At 57.4% G+C, this 16,763-nt stretch overlaps 2 protein-coding genes across 2 annotated transcripts in view; both read left to right on the top strand.

The window, feature by feature from the left end:
* Nucleotides 1-2,257: 2,257 nt before the first annotated feature.
* Nucleotides 2,258-2,680, top strand: SMIM33 (small integral membrane protein 33; the record flags this gene model as incomplete). The annotated part of the gene is made up of 1 exon (XM_080353254.1): nt 2,258-2,680. One exon carries the CDS (start codon nt 2,258-2,260, stop codon nt 2,678-2,680), a length of 423 nt encoding a protein of 140 aa, XP_080209380.1.
* Nucleotides 2,681-12,413: 9,733 nt separating this feature from the next.
* PCDH12 (protocadherin 12) overlaps nt 12,414-16,763 on the top strand; it is a gene marked incomplete at its 3' end in the record, with an annotated part of 11,009 nt that continues 6,659 nt past the window's right edge. Inside the window, exons 1-2 of the mRNA XM_080353240.1 lie at nt 12,414-15,295; nt 15,777-15,871. Coding sequence (XP_080209366.1) covers nt 12,488-15,295; nt 15,777-15,871 — 2,903 coding nt within the window. The 5' untranslated portion in view covers nt 12,414-12,487. The remainder of the gene's footprint in view (nt 15,296-15,776; nt 15,872-16,763) is intronic.

Here is a 16,763-nt window from a genome sequence, read left to right as displayed (position 1 = left end):
TCGTGCAGCTCTGGTGAATCTGGGCACCAGCACGTGCTGATTTGGGGCGCTGGTTCTCATGCAGCAGCAGCATCTTCCCCATGCGATATGCAGCACACGGCACAGTCTGACTTACCCCAACCCAGCTCCTCGGCAAGGGGAGGAACTGGAGAAACGGGCTAGTCCTGCCCTTCACTGCCCCAAGGGCTTTGGGGCACTCGATTTCTCGGCCCTGACCTTGGTGCACTTGTCTATGCACGTCCTGTCTGTCTGTCCCTCGCTGCCATAGTTTGAACTTCAGAGGTAACAAGTTGCCCCGTGTTGGATGTGAGCGGGTGTTTGTGGGGAGGAGAAGGGTCTCAGCATCCCCGTCGGGGAAGGCTCCTGCGTCCCCCTGTCTCGGAGGGTCTGTGTGGGTGTTCAGGATGTAAATCCATAGGATTGAGCCTCCTGGCTCGAGAGGCTGCTCCAGCCCCCGGAAAGCCGCAGAGCCCTGGCCGGGGGGCTGTTCCTGCACTGCGTGGAGCACATTGAGGGGTGTCTGGTGCAAGGTCCTGGCTGTCCAGGACCAGGAGACAGCAGCAGGAACAGAGGGAGAGATCTCCTGTGCGCTGCACAGCTCCTTGCTTTCCCATGGGTCCCTTCAAACACCTCCAAAAACCCAAGCAAACCATCAGGCTGAAAGCCACTGACATCCTACAGCACTCAACAGCAGCCTTCGCTTTCACAAAACCTCTGGTAGCTCCCCCCACCCGCCGTGTTTTCCCTCTCGCACAGATGTGATGCTCAGAGATTACGCTGTAGATTAAGGTTTTACTGACTCCTGAAATGAGAGCAAACGCCCAGAAGCTCTAATGTGCAGCCAAATCTGCTGGACGCTCAGCTGGATAGGGGAAGAGGCATTTCCCATCCTGTCCTCCTCGTGAAAGACGGAACCCAAATATTCACCCCAGCTTGTCTGCTGAGAGCCTCCAGGTAGGAGCAGCAGTATTTAGGGGTGTAAAGATGGGGAGATGGGTTTTTTGATGGCTAAAACTCCAGAGGATCCATCCTTTCTGCTCCGAGATGTGGTCAGGGTCACTCTGGGTCTGACTGCATGGCATCCCTGGATCCCAGCAGCCCTGCATCCCAGCATCCCTGCATCCCTGCATCCCAGCATCCCTGCATCACTGCATCCCAGTATCCCTGCATCGCAGCATCCCTGCATCCCTGCATCCGTGTGAGCACTGACCCAGCACTGGCTCCTGCCTGTGACCCCAAGCAGGTCCCAGGTCCCTGAGCTTCTCCGTGTTCTCCTCCCGCTGCCGGGCAGGGTCCTTCCAGCCCCGGGCGCTGTGTGGATGCGCTTTGCCCGGCTGTGCAAAGAGCTCACGTGCAGAAAAGGGATTTTTCACACCATTTTCTTAACTGCATTGAATTTTACCGCCAAGCTGGTGGAAGGAGGGAGGTTTCCTCCAGTGACCGGGGGTTGTGTGTGTGTGGCAGAGGGGAACGTCGGTGCTTTCTCCCCGAACAAAAGGGTTCTTGTCCTGCAGCGGGTGAGAGGAGGGTGTTTTTTTTCCATTGAGGGGTGTGTGGCAGCGAGGGAGGGGACACGGCGCTGATGTGGCACCGGGTGAGGAGCACCCATCCTGCCCGTGGGTGCTTCCTCCTCTGCTCGGGGAATCTCGGGGGTGTGTGGCGGGCAGGGTGACGTGGCAGCCTCTGAGGTGACTCCGGCTGCACCCACACCGGAGAACCAGCCCGGAGGCGTTTCTGCTGCTCCTGCCTTGTGCTCTCCAGCCTCCACCGGAGACGATGATTCCCCCGCAGCGGGGAGACCAAGGTACCCCGTGGGGCTGGGGGGCTCTCCCTCCTTGCTCCTCCCCTGCTGCCTCCCCAGGGATTTTACAGCTGTGGGGACGCCTCGCGGTGTGTTTTGGTCCCCGTGGGGTTTGGGTGTGGATCAGGACCGTGGGGCTTGTGGTGAAGAGGGGAGGTGGCGGGCTCCAGGGAGGGGGTGTAGAGCCCCACACTGAAGGTGCCTGGGACAAGGGGACACAGGGCATCTCCTCCTTGGCTGAACATGTCCTTGCACTGTCCCTACAACAACCAAAATACACCCTGACCCACCAGCCCCAGGGAAGGGGCACTTAGGGGATGGTCCCAATCCCCAGCGGTTGCAAGTGCAGGTGGGAGCTCCCGGCTGGAGGGCAGGAGAGAAGGGCATGGGACAGTCTCTGCTCCGTGGTCACCCCCTCCCACCCTGTGTCTCTGTCCCAGGTCACCGTGCTCAGCCATGAACAACTCCGTGCTCGGCAGCCAGCTCAGACAGCCCGAGCCCCAGGACGCGGCCGCCTTCACGCCCATCTCCATCGTCAGGACCGCGACAAAGAAACCGGATGCTCTGCCCATCATCTCCGCCATCGTTGTCATCTTTGTCCTCTTGGCCGTCTTCATCATTGTCATCGTGCACTACGGCCCTCAGCTCCGCACCGTGCAGATCACGCTCCAGCACGAGCCCATGCCGCAGGACCTGGACGACGGGGTGCACCTCACGGACTGGAAGAAGCTGGGATCCCAGAAGAAGCCGCCTGCACAGCCCTGCCAGCGGGACCTGCTCGATGTGGATGTGCCCGGTGTGAGGTGTCAGTGCTCCTGCAAGCATCACCTGCCCTGCGGGAGCGCCGAGCCCAACGTCATCGAGATCACCTACCTGTGACAAGGCTGGCGGGCACCTGGGCAGGACTCAAGGGACCAAGTCTCATTAGGAAAATAGCAAGTGGGACATTAGCTTAGCCTGAGACTCACCAATTCCCACATGCGGAGGTTTTATCTCCTCAGGTAGAAGGTTGTGTCACTGCAGTGACCATCAGCCCCTAAAGGCCAGCCCAGGGGGACAACTGTCCCCAGGCGAGAGCTGGTCCCCAGCCCAGGCTCTGGGGCTGGGTCAGCCCATGTAGGACAGCATCAGCATCGCTTCTGCTTTTTCTTGCCGTGGTTTTACCCATCCCAGGCTGCCCAGGGGTGCCCAGCAGAGCTGTCCTGGTGCTCCCCCAGCCCGGGAGCGCTGGGCGTGCGCTCAGCTCCTTGGCAGGAGCTGGAAGGTACGTCATCTGGAATCACTTTCCAGATTAAAGATGTTTCCGTGTACACTGTGTCCTCATGATGCTGCTTAGATGGCACAGAACATCTTCTGGCTCCTTTTTCCTGCACCTGAACCCACCTTGGTGTTTCAGTGGTGGAGCCAGCGGCAGATGACAATGTGTCCGGTCCCCCAGGGGAGGTGTGTGACATGGCAGAGGCAGGAGAGGTGACAATGGCACATCAGCCACATCTTGCCGTTGGCTGAACATCTCGAGGTGTTGGTGCTGCTGGAGAAACGTGTCTGCAGCATCACTGTGCACAATGGCAGGGGTGGGGAGGCATGAGGTCATCTTCTTGTGGTCACTTGTCCCTGTCACTGTCTGCTGTCCCTGTGCCAAGGGATGCTCTGCTCGGGGACATGGGGACCCGGGTGTTTCCAGCATTGGAAGCATGGGGCATGTCCCAGGGGAGGAGGGAGCGATGCGATGGATGTTGATGTGGCTCAGTCACCCTGGGCAGAAGGTGGTGGAGGTGGCACCGAGGAGCAGATGAAGGGGTGACACATCATCCTGAGCCCCGTAAGGCTCCTGTGGACAGCAGATCGTGGTGACCTGCCCAGCCTGGGAGTCTTTCTGCTGCTGGAGGTGCCAGGCACCCCCTGTGAAAAGAAACTGGTCTCTGTTTCTCCTCCCGCGGTGGGAGCTGGATATCTAAGCCTGTCATGGGTGTGTGGGCTTGGGGGCCCGTCCCTGGGAGGCAGCGCAGCCTCTGGGATCACCTGCAAGGATTTATTCTGCTGAACAGCCCCAGGAGCCAAAACACGGTTCCCGCCTCTCCCGTCCCCACACGTGAACAGTCCCGCACAGATCTCCTCGTGCGCTGTCAGGCAAGAGATGGGACTTTCACCTGTTCCCCTGGGTGCTGGAGCTATTTCTGACACAGCAGATGCTCCAGCATCCTTCCTCTTGCTTATTTCCAGCTTTTCTCACTCACTTTTAAGCTAAGTATTGGTTGGACTCGCTGGAAAATTTTGAACTTTACAATAAACATAATTTATATTACATCTTTGGGGGATTGTTTTCTGTTTTGATTGTTTCCCTTTTGTTTTCCAGAGGTGATGGTGCATTATCAGCATTATCAGATGGTGCATTAGAGGCGATCAGGTCTGTCATTCCAATTGAAAATGCCTGCGAGTCCCGCCTCCCTTTGTTGTTTTGTTAGGATTTCAGATTTTGTATTTCTTCAAGGAGTTAGAACAGCTCTTGCCCCATTTCTGAAGGCTTCCTAGCAAGAAGAGCACTCAGTAAGGTTTGGTGGATGCCGCAGCCTTTGATTCGTGGTTTTTGGCAATTTTGGTGGTCCTGAGCGCGTTCTGGGATTCCCCAAAAAGTGCATGAGGAGGGCAGGGTATTTCATCCAAGATTTTGCATTTGTGATCTATAAAAACCAGACCTGACACCGACAGTAGTTGAAAAATAGTAAAAGACAATTTATTCCACCCATGCCTTCCCCAAATCTCCCTGCAGAGCGTGCCCAGGGAAGATGGATTGCAGAGATCGTTCATCTGAACCTCCCGTTTGGCCTCACCAGGTAGAGTAATCTTTCTGATGGGTTAACTCAAGCTGTCTAATTACAATGAAGGGGTCTCTACATGATGTACCACCACGTTTTTCCGCCAGCTGTGGTTTGCAGGGCTGGAGAGGTTGCTTGCACAGGCATTATTTGTCGTGCGCCTCCCACCCCCTTTCCTTTTCTCGTTTAGGGACTCAGTGCAAGAGCGGCTTGTCTGAAAAACTGGTGTCCCCTCTGTTTATCAGAAGCCGTTTCACTCCATTCCCACCTCTGCAGAAAACAGTATCTTAATCTGCTGGACAATATTTAGCCTGTTGGCATCATTTTGAGCCCCAGATCTGCCTGCTTGTGTGTTCCCCTGTAGGAAACGGGATAGGACAAGGGGTGATGGCTTTAAACTGACAGAGGGCAGATTTAGATGAGATATAATGGAGAAATTGTTGCCCTGAGGGTGGTGAGAGCCTGGCCCAGGTACCCAGAGAGGTGGTGGATGAACCATCCCTGGAGACATCCCAGGCCAGGCTGGACGGGGCTCTGAGCACCCTGAGCTGGTGAAGATGTCCCTGCCATGACAGGGGGGGCACTGGGGGAGCTGGGAAGGTCCCATCAACCCAAACCATTCTGTGACTCTGTGATCTGCATTGTGGTACCCAGACTGGCTGCACCGCATCTCGGGAACACCGGCTGTGCCCTGCAACGGTGTCACCCATCCTGGGTAAGTCACTGGAGTTGTCACCTGGCTTTTGTAGTCGTGTCCTTTCAGATCAGGGAGCTGCTTCATTCAAGGCAAACTCTTTAATTAGAGAAACAGAAGCTCTCGTGGCAGCTCCCACTGAAGGACAACCGCAGCGGGGAAACATCGTGTTTGCAAAGAAAAGATTAAAAACGTCTAAATATTAATAAAGAGAAAGATAAAATGGGTAATTATTACTAGAACTCATTGATTTGCAGGCGCTGGGGACTCGTAAAGCTCTGATTTATGTGCCAGCGTGCTGTGGCCCAGATCCATCACTTACACAGCGGAGGAGCCGGGGAAATCCCACCCTTCCACATCACTTTGCCATTGTTCAGGAATTTCAGGCTGTCAAACCAAAAGCAAATAAAACCGGCAGTGAACGGTGGTGCTGACGGGGCTCCGGTTCCCCCCACATTTGTCTGGTGCTCTGGTCCTTCCAGCCCAGTCCAGGAGCTGTCAGTGGCGCCTTCTTCTATACAACCTTTTCTGGAAGAATCTAGCATTGAAGCCCTGGCCTTCAGGATTTTTTCCACCTACTTCATTTGCAAACAGATATTTAGATATAACATTTTAAAATGCAGGAAAAAAACAATTACTGTAAAACTCATAATAGCAAACTAAATCCTAAAAGCAAGCGACAATCTTTCTCCAGCTTTCTCCTCCAGAAGGACACCAATAGTTATATCTCAACTCCGCTTCTCATTGCCTTTCCCTACACAATAAAATGTCATTTTTACATATTCTCCTCTTTTCAATTTTGGCCAGCCCCACTGCTCTCTGCTTATAGGACTGTTCTTTGCAAGACTATATAAAATACATGACAGCTCTCGAGCAGCAGAGGCTGTGCATACAAATTATCATAACACTATTACTCTCTATTCAAATGCCGAGTTTGTTCTAATTTATTTCACTTGCAACTTTCTCCCCCTCTGTAATAACAACCTTTTTTTGTACACAGACTAACAATAACTCTCCTTATCACACTCGCTCCTGGAGCCCAGCGAGCAGGAGCTGGCAGAGACTTTGCCATCCGCAGCTTTCCTCAAAACCAGCTTTTTGCCTTAGGAAGCTTTCTAAAACTACCACACCACCTATTAACTCTGCCGTGATTAGGGATTTTTTGCCTCTCCTTTAATTTCCATCCTAATTAGGGTGTTCACCTGCTGCAGGGGGGAGCACCTACATAACCCCTGCACGGCCCCAGGGCTCCCAGGAGTGTTCAGCAGGAGGTTTACAGCTTGTGCTTGCAGGAAATTTGGGTTTTGATGCTGCAGGGTTGCTTAAATCTTTGCAAAGTTTCAGGAAGCTCTTTAAGGTCCTACTCAGAAGAATCCCATGTGTTAGGGCCCTGGAGGGTAGTGGGGTTGGAAAGAGCTGGTTAATGTTCAAGCATCACTTGGGGGATCTTTCTGATGAGAAAGGTGAGAGAGCTGGGGCTGTTCAGCCTGGAGAAGCTGAGAGGAGATCTTATTTAGGAGGTAAATATCTCAGAGTGGGTGTCAGAGGATGGACCAGACTGTTCAGTGCTGCCCAGCACCATGGTGAGGGGCAACGGGCGCAGACTGAAGCACAGGAGGGTCCATGTGAACATGAGCAGAAACGTCTTTGCTGGGAGGTGCCAGAGCCTGGCCCAGGCTGCCCAGAGCGGGTGTGGAGTCTCCTTCTCTGAGACATTCAGACCCCCTGGACCCACGTGTGTGATCTGCTCTGTGACCCTGCGTGAGCAGGTGGGGCTGGGGATCTGCAGAGCTCCTGAAACCCAACCGGGCTGGGGTGATCCTGGGACGACTCTGTGAGCGCGGAGCAGCAGCGGGCTCTGGTGGCGGATGCCGCCCGGTGCAGGCAGGGATGCAGGCAGGGATGCAGGCAGGGATGCAGGCAGGGATGCAGGCAGGGATGCAGGCAGCGAGCTGGGGGGATTTCTCCTGCCTCTCTCCAGCCCCGGTGAGAGCACAGCTGGGGTACAGTGTGTTTGGGGGGGAGTGTGCCTGGTTTTGGGCTCCCCGGGGCAGGGAAGGTGTTGCTGGAGCAGGTGTAAGGAGACAGCAAAGTCCTCGACAGGATGAGGCCCGAGGGGGCGGGGGGCTCAAGGTGACTTTGAGCCAGTGTCACCTTCTGATTTCACAGAAAAGATGAGCACAGGGAGAGCCCCTGGGAGAAGGTCCATCCACCTCTCACAGACCCATGTCCCTGCAGGCAGCTGAGGACGGGGCAGGTCCTGGGCCACCTCGTGCGCCTGCACCTCAAACACCTAATGCCCAGAGATGGGTTAGGAAAACATTATTTCCCACTGAAAAGGGAGTGAGGCTTCTAGAGAAGCAAACCCTGCCTTTGAAGGGCTGAAAATCGGGGCTGTTGAGGAAACAGCTCAGTCCTGGTGTAAGAGCATCAGCTGGTGAGAAGCAGCGCTGCTTTTATTTGCTCCATCTAAATTGGCAGCTGTCCCTGCTGAGGATGATGCCCTGAGGTACAACCTGAGCCTGCAAGAGAGCGTCCCACCCCGGGGTGCAGCCTGCTGCCCGTGTCCTGACCCTCGGTCACCATCTCCACATGTGAGATGTGATCAAACGCTGCTTCCCCACACAGTCCATGGGACATTCAAAGCCCTGAGCACCCTCATGAGGCCGAATCTTGGTATGTCTTTAGTCGTGCTCGTTTTGAACGTCTCTCCTTTTGGTGTTGTTTTTTCATTATCGGATTTGAAAACAAACCCCTGTTCCCTGCTGGTTTCGATGCTGCCCCGCGCACCCTGCAGTGCCGCCAGCACGGGTTGTGGTTCCCGGCTGACATCGGGCCGACCTGGAGCCACAAATACAATTGGAAAAGCTCCAGCTGTGTGGTGAAGCTCGAAATAACATGGCCGGGCTGCTCTCTGCCGTGTGATGGGTGCTGTGCGGTGCCTGGGGAGCTGGGGTGTTCCCTGGGTCCCTGGTTTGCTCTGGAGCCTGGAGAGCAGCCGAGCTTCAGAGGAGTCAGATTCCCACACCAGTAAACAGCATTTACATCTGCTTTGGGCACTGGGAGAATCACGTGGAAGCGGAAGAATACTACTGTAATAATTAAGTACAACTGATGGTCTTCCTGAGTTTTAAACTAAAGGTTTTAGGTGCAGCCAGCCTGCTAGGGGTAAAATTTTATGTTCGTAGACATGACATTGTCTGTGAAGGTCTCAGAGCACCTGCGCATTTGAGACGTGTTTTGTTTTGAGCACCAAGTCTTATTTAGGTGGGAGGGAGTGTGGACCTGCTGGAGGGCAGGAGGGCTCTGCAGGGATCTGGATAGACTGGAAAAATGGGCTGATTCCAATGGGATGAAGTTCAATAAGGCCAAGCGCCGGGTGCTGCACTTTGGCCACAACAACCCCCTGCAGCTCCAGGCTGGGCACAGAGTGGCTGGAGAGCAGTCAGACAGAAAGGGACCTGGGGGTACTAATTGACAGGAAGCTCAACATGAGCCACCAGTGTGCCCAGGTGGCCAAGAAGGCCAATGGGATCCTGTCCTGTATCCAAACCAGCGTGGTCAGCAGGACAAGGGCAGTGATCCTTCCCCTGTGCTCTGCATTGGGGAGGCCACACCTGGAGTATTGTGTTCAGTTCTGGGCCCTCAGCTCAGGAAAGAGATTGAAGTGCTGGAGCGGGTCCAGAGAAGAGCAACAAGACCGGGGAAGGGACTTGAGCACAAGCCCTATGGGGAGAGGCTGAGGGAGCTGGGCTTGTTTAGTCTGGAGAAGAGGAGGCTTAGAGCTGAGCTCAGCACTCTCTAGAACTACCTGAAGGGCAGTTCTAGCCAGGTGGGGATTGGTCTCTTCTCCCAGGCATCAGCAATAGGACAAGGGGCCATGGGCTTCAACTCTGCCAGGGGAAATTGAGGCTGGAGATGAGAAAGCAATTCTGTGCAGAGAGAGTGGTCAGGCATTGGAATGGCTGCCCAGGGAGGTGCTGGACTCACCGGCCCTGGAGGTTTCTAAACTGAGATTGGACATGGCACTTAGTGCCATGATCTAGTAGATGGACTGGAGTTGGACCAAGGGTTGGACTTGATGATCTCTGAGGGCTTTTCCAACCCAGTCGATTCTGTGATTCTGTGATTTTACTGTCTATTTCTGAAGAGACTCTGCTCAACCCTGACTTGCTTTCCTAGTTTCTTTTCTAGCAATACTTTGCCCATCTTCCACCGAGACATGGCTGGTGTGGTCTGCAGCTCAGCGATGCTTTTGCAGCGTCCTGCAGCCACCTCCCTGCCAGCTGCTGGTGTCCCGATGGCTCAGGGTCTGTTGGGATTTGTTCCTGAAGCATCACAATAATTAATGCATTAGCTCCCTTTCTCCTGGGTGTTCCAGATCTGTTGATAGCCCAGCTGGAGCGGGGGGACAATGCTTGTCTTGGTGACTGTGACTTCTCCAAGCACTGGGATTGTCACATCAACCTTTATCTCTGGTGGCTGGGCAAGCTGCTGCTTAAAATCCCTTTGGGGAGAGAAAGGGGCGGTTTGGGGCTGCAGCAGCCTCAATGGGCATCCTCCCTCTGGCTGGGGGTGAGCGCTGCACCGAGCGGGGTCTGGCACATGGGGGTGCTGGTGTTGGGGAATATTCCTCCCGGTACATCAGCGGTGGGTTAAACACGGCGAGGTTGGCTTGTGCTGCAGAATGCTTGGGAGGTGGTGGGAAGAAGGATACGTCTTGCAGGGCTTTTGAGGAACCCCCGCGGTGCTTGAGCGGAATACTTATTTCCTATCCTTGGCGATATTTTGGTGCAGTTCTCCTGTTCCTCTCCATCCCTGAGAGGGAAGGCGTAAAAGAAGGGAGGTGGAAGGATGAGACTCCCACCCAACAGCAAGGCACGGGCTGGGAGACATCCGCTTCTCCATCCGCTCCTGTGTCCGTTTCTCTGTCCGCTTGTCCACCCGCAGCGCCGCGGGCAGTGGTGAGCGGCCGAGCATCCCTCGGGGAGAGCCCGCGGGCCGGCTTCGCTCGGCTGAGGAGGAAGCGAGAACACAAAGCAGGGAAATGACTTGGCAAAGGTCACCTGGAGCTGGGGCCGAGCCCGGGAGCAGCACCAGGTCTCCTGCCACCCCCCGCCACGGCCGGGCTGCCCGGCCCTTCCTCCTGGAGCGATGAGCAGTGGCACCGACCGCCACGGGGACAATCGGCCGCTCCGCACTGGAGTGGTTTGGCTTTTGCTGTTCACTGTGGCAAAAAAATTTAATATAATAGAAGTGATGAGAGCTAGGAACTGTGAGGGGATGCGAGGGATGGAGAGCCTCAAGTGGGGAAATCAGCTGTGGGGGGAGGGATGGGAATGGGATGGAGGTATGGCGTCTTTGCCCAGGTAAGATGATAAGAGGAAACGGCCTCAAGTTGCGCCAGGGGAGGTTGAGGTTGGATCTGGGAACAATTTATTCCCCAAAGGGCTGTGGGGCATTGGAACAGGCTGCCCAGGGCAGTGCTGGAGTCACCATCCCTGGAGGGCTGGACAGACGGACATGAGGTTCTCAGGACATGGGGCAGTGCTGGGGGGTGGATTGTAGTTGGACTCCATGATCTTGAGAGGCTTTTCCAAAATGATTCTATGGTTCTATGGGGGTGCCCAGCAAGGCTGGAAAGGTGGGAGGAGAGGGACAAGATGGGCATGGGACACCAAGGGGTGCTGGAGGCTGCCTGGTAGATGTGGGGACCAAGATGAAGCTGATGTGGCTGGTGGGACTCAAACCACACCACAAGGATAATCTGCTTTTTGTAACAGCCAATGAAACATCTGCAGTGACCTTCCCTGTCCTAAATGCCTTCAAGCACCTTGACACCCAAAGTACAGCCCAGCTTGGGGTAGCTGGGCTCTGCAGGCAGCTGCCTGCTCCTCTGCCTGCTCGGGAGGGACATGTGCAACAACATCAGGCTGTGCTACCTGTGTGTGCACACGTGCAGCATCACGGGGGCTGCTCGAAGGTGGGGGCTTGGGGTAGAATCACAAAAGGAACCTACAGAACTCCCCCAGTGCCCCCCCTGCCATGAGCAGGGACATCTTCACCAGCTCAGGTTGCTCAGAGCCCCGTCCAGCCTGGCCTGGGATGTCTCCAGGGATGGTTCATCCACCACCGCTCTGGCCAACCTGGGCCAGGATCAGATGAGCCACAGCAGGGACGTGGCGGTGCCGAATCAGCGCTAGGTGAGGAGTGACGCTGGGGAAACCAAAGCACAGCTGAGTCAGGGACAGAGCGTGTGTCAGGATGGGGGAGCTGGCCAGGACAGACGGACACAGAGGATGGGGAGGGGTCTGACAGGACACCGCTCGCATTTGTCAGAACCACCTTTCTTCCCTTGTGCCCATCTGCCTGTGTTTGATGTGGCAACTCTCCCAGTGACTCATTAACTCATTTTGATGTGTCCAGATGAAGACGAAGCAGTGACATAATCAAAAGCCATGCGATGGAAAAGGTCACATGGGCGCGTTGCCCTCCAAACAGACAGCAAAAGGCAGAGCAAGGACTGGGGTTTACACGCTGGATTTAGACAAAATGAAAATAAATCAGAGTACATCAGAAATTGAACAGTGTGGGGAACAAGCCTGTGGGGTAAGGCAGGAGCAGAAGTCCATGGTCATTGCTGGTCCCTGCAGACACCTTCCCGGGCCCTGCGCGTGGGTCAGGGACTGTCTGCAGGAATCGCATCTTCTGTAAAACACATTGTGCAGGGGGCAGCGGGCAGCAGTGATGGTCCCTGCAGGCGGGAACCCAAGGGCACTTCCACACCTCTCCCAGCTGGGGAGGGAGCTGCCCCACCAGCCCCCACCTTAGCCCGCTCCTCCCTTTTCCTGTAGGTGGGGTTTCCATAGGAAACACGGCTGGTCCACCTCCCGGACAGACGGACGGACGGACGGATGCTGTTCCCCGGCCGAAGCTGCGGCGGTGGCCGTCCCCTCTGCTCCAGGCTGAGCGTTCCAGCCCGGACACAGCTGCTCCTGGCCATGGCGCGGCGAGGGACAACCACCGGACTCGCTCATCGTTTCTCCTCCTTTCCAAGCGGTGGCTGGTGCTTCTGGGACTTGGAGGTGGCAGAGGATGCTGACGCCTCGCAGTCGCCATAAGGACGATTTGGGCAGCCATCGGCAGCACGCTGGGGTGGTGGGAGTCACGGGCAGCATGCTGCTGCTGAGCCGCTCTGCGCTGCACCTCCCAGCCCTGTGCTGGTGCCTGTTCCTCTGCACTGATGCCCAGGAGGTGGCCACGGTCACAGTGCGGTACCGGGTGTTCGAGGAGGTGCCGCTGGGAACCGTGATCGGGACGCTGGCCGAGCATTTCGAGGGGGGAGAGAGCGGAGAGGCAGCGGACACCTTCCAGCTGATGGAGACCCCCGGGAGGTTCCCGCTGCACGTGGGGAGCGGGGATGGGGTGCTCAGCACGGCTGGGCGGGTGGACAGGGAGCAGCTGTGCCGGCACAGCGATCCCTGCTGGGTCTCGTTCGACGTGCTGGCCGCCCGAAACCTGGCGCTCATCCACGTGGAGGTTCAAGTGCTGGACATCAACGACAACGCGCCACGGTTCCCCACGCCCGAGCTGGAGCTGGAGATGTCGGAGAGCGCATCCCTGCGGACACGGATCCCGCTGGACCGAGCCCTGGACGCCGATGCCGGCCCCAACGCCCACTGCTCCTATGCCCTGTCCCGCAGCGAGCACTTTGCTCTGGATGTCGTCTCCAGCTCCGACAGCACGAGGCACGCGGAGCTCGTCGTGGTTAAAGAAGTGGACCGGGAGCTGCACTCCTCCTTCGACCTTGTGCTGACGGCCACTGATCATGGGGAGCCGCCAAAATCAGGTACTGCTTTAATTAAAGTCATTGTCCTTGACTCCAATGATAACAGCCCCGTCTTTGCAGAGAGCTCTCTGACAGTAGAGGTTCCGGAGGATGCTCTGCCCGGGACCCTCCTTGTGACGGTCACAGCCACCGACCCCGACCAGGGCCCCAATGGGGAGATTGAGTACAGCCTGAGCAGACACGCACCCCCGGAGGTGCTGAGCGCTTTTGACATCAATGCCCGCACAGGCAGCATCATCCTGAAGCACCCGCTGGACTATGAGGAGACCCATGCCTACGAGCTGGATGTGCAAGCCCGGGACCTGGGTGCCAACCCCATCCCAGCGCACTGCAAGATCCTGGTCAAAGTCCTGGACGTCAATGACAACGCTCCCGATGTCCATGTCACCTGGGCTGCGCGGGTGCCTGTGCTCTCCGAAGCGCTCCCCAAAGACAGCTTTGTGGCTCTGGTGACAGCCAGCGACCCTGACTCGGGAAGCAACGGGCAAGTGCATTGCTCCCTCAGTCAGGGGTACGAGCACTTCAGGCTGAAGAGGACCAACAGCCACAGCTACGTGCTGATGACCAACGATGTGCTGGACAGGGAGCTGCGCGCCGAGTACAACCTGACGCTGGAGGCACGGGACCACGGGGACCTCTCCTTGGCCGTGCTGAAGCACCTCACCATCTGCATCAGCGACGTCAATGACAACGCTCCCTCCTTCGAGAAGGCCACCTACGAGGCCGCCGTTGCCGAGAACAGCAAAGCACCTGCGTTCTTGCTCACCGTCCATGCCACTGACCCTGACCTGGGCTTCAATGGAAAAGTCACCTACAGCATCCTGGATTCCTCCACTTCGGGTCTGGTCTCTATCGACTCCACCACGGGGGATGTTTTTGCCCTCCAAGCTTTTGATTACGAGCAGGTGAGGAGCCTGGAGTTCCTGGTGGCTGCAGAGGATGGTGGTCACCCCAAGCTGGCATCCAATGTCTCCATCAGGCTGGATGTGCTTGACCGGAACGATAACGCGCCCATCATCACCGCGCCGGCGCTTGTGGGAGGTGCGGCCACGCTCTCTGTCCTGGTCAATGCGGACACGGGGTGCTTCTGGGTGGCTCCCAGGAACAGGAGCACTCAAGGGACTGCAGCGGTGACCAATGCAACACTCTCATCGTGCACCGGAGCCCCGCTCCTCTTCACCATCACAGCCAGGGACGTGGACTCTGGCATCAATGGGGCTCTCCGGTACGATCTGGTGGGTGAGGATGGCGCTGGGCTCTTCATCCTGGACCCTCTTTTGGGGCAGCTCTTCCTCAACACCAGCAACGCCAGCAGCCTCGCCGGCAGCGAGCGGGAGCTGGTGGTCCGGGTGAGCGACGGCGGGGACATTCCCCTGCACGCCCTGGCCCGGGTCCGCTTGGTTTTCCGGCACCACGGGGCGTTCTCCAAAATCTCAGCCTGGGGACCAGCGTGGCCGAGCCCCTCGGTGGTGGCCATGATCTGCCTGGCCGCTGTCCTGGGGGGCTGCCTCCTCCTGGCGGCTTTGACTCTGTCCTTGCGCAAGAAGGAGAAGAAGGACGGCATGGCCTACAACTGCCGGGAGGCCGAGGACGCCCGCAGGCAGCCGCAGCTCAAGAAGCCGCACAGGCAGATCCAGAAGGCCGACATCCACCTGGTCCCGCTGCTGCGGGGCCGCCCCCGGGAGGCTGAGCCCCCCCGGCCCTGCCAGGGCGATCTGCCCGGCACAGCCGCCCCCGCGCCGGGGGGCTCCCCGCAGGCTCCCCTCCACCTCACCCCCACTCTCTACAGGACCCTGAGAAACCAGAGGACCCAGAAAGATTCCGATGAGCCCCAGGGGACCTTCAGCCTGCCCATCCCGCAGCGCCGGCCCTGCCAGCCACACAGACCCAAAAATCTGGGGAAAGAGGCTGCAAGCCCCCTGGACGTGCCTCCGCACTGCAGGAGCTTGGTGAAGCCACCGCAGGGGCCTGTGGGACGGTCCCCGCTGCCACCCAGCCCGCCCGGGGGCACGGGGGGGCCCGAGCAGTCCCAGCCCCACCAGCACATCCTGAGGAGCCTGGTCCGGCTGTCGCTGGTGGCACTGGCGGAGCAGAGCCCCACTGGGGAGTTCGCCATGGAGTCGCCCCCGTTGCAGGTAGGAGCTGCTCCATGTGTTGCTGAAGGTGTGGACCCCAAAAATCCTTGTTCACCCTGGTCTTGCGCACCCTGGGGTGGTAGGAATGTGTGACCTGATGGTCCTTGGTTGGTTTCTTCTCCCAGCCCTGGGCAGAGCTGCCTCAGGAGTGGGAGCAGGATGGGATGAACAGCCACCCCGCCACGGGCAGGGTCCCCCCGTGCCCACCAGGATGGGGTGGGGATGGCTGTCACACAGAGAAGGGGACAACCCTATGGGCACTTCCCCAGGAGAGCGTGTGGGCAAGGAACGACAGGCAGAGACGGCGCCAGGGCCAGGTGGGCTGCCTGGCCATTGTTTCTCCCCCCACATGGAGATGCTGAACCATCTGCAGGAGGAGGAAACACTATAAAAAGGCCGGGGGGGTTCAGAGGGGACGTCCTGGCAGGAAGCAGCTTGAGCGGCGCTCGCCGGGGCTCAACAGGCTTTTCCTGCCTTACAGCAAATCTCCCAGCTGCTCTCCCTGCTGCACCAGGGCCAGTGCCAGCCCAAAACCAACCACCGGGGAAACAAGTACACGGCCAAGAACGGCAGCAGGTAAGGCTGGGAGTCAGCCCTTCCCTTCCCTGAGCCTGGTTCCCCACGGCTCTGCTGCCTCTCATAGAATCCCAGGCTGGCTGTGCTGCAGGAGCTCTGCAGATCCCCAGCCCCACCTGCTCACGCAGGGTCACAGAGCAGATCACACACGTGGGTCCAGGCGGTTTGAATGTCTCAGAGAAGGAGACTCCACATCCGCTCTGAGCAGCCTGGGCCAGGCTCTGGCACCTCCCAGCAAACAAGTTTCTCCTCATGTTCACATGGACCCTCCTGTGTTTCAGTCTGTGCCTGTTGTCCCTCTGCTCCAGCCCTGCTGGCCCCAAGAGCCTCCAAGGGCAGGAGACACCAGAGCAGAAGATGCACAAGGCAAAACTTCATCCCTAGTATTGCTGACTGGAATTTGGGGAGGCGGGTCCTCCCTTCAGGAGATGGCTGGGCTCCTCTGGTCTTGCCTCCCCATTGGTATCCAGCACTGCTCTTTGCCTCCTTCCTTTGGTAGCTCCTTCCATATTCACCTGAGCTTCCCTGCAGCCAGGACCCGTCTGGCCAGCCTTGCTGGGGAACACCAATGTGCGATGGAAACGTGCACTCATGAGCACAGAGGGTTCCAGCTTTGGAGGTAGCAGCGCAAAAAAGCATTTTCTCATGGGTCTGGGTGCTTTCTTAGAGATGCTGTTGCCTGTTGACATGAGTTCAGGTCATCTGTCCATGGGATTTGTGAGGGAGGCGCTAGCAGGGATGTGAAGAGCAGTGGATGTAGCCTACCTTGACTTCAGTAAAGCATTTGACACCGTGTCCCACAGCATCCTCACACTGAGCTGAGGGAGCGGGTCTGGATGAGCGGGCAGTGAGGTGACTGAACTGGCTGAAGGGAAGAAGCCAGAGAGTCGTG

Source organism: Nesoenas mayeri, assembly GCF_963082525.1.
Source record: "Nesoenas mayeri genome assembly, chromosome: 14".
In the NCBI taxonomy this organism is placed as follows: domain Eukaryota; kingdom Metazoa; phylum Chordata; class Aves; order Columbiformes; family Columbidae; genus Nesoenas; species Nesoenas mayeri.
The sequence above is the reverse complement of the archived record's forward strand: the minus strand, read 5'-3'. Positions and strand labels throughout refer to the sequence as shown.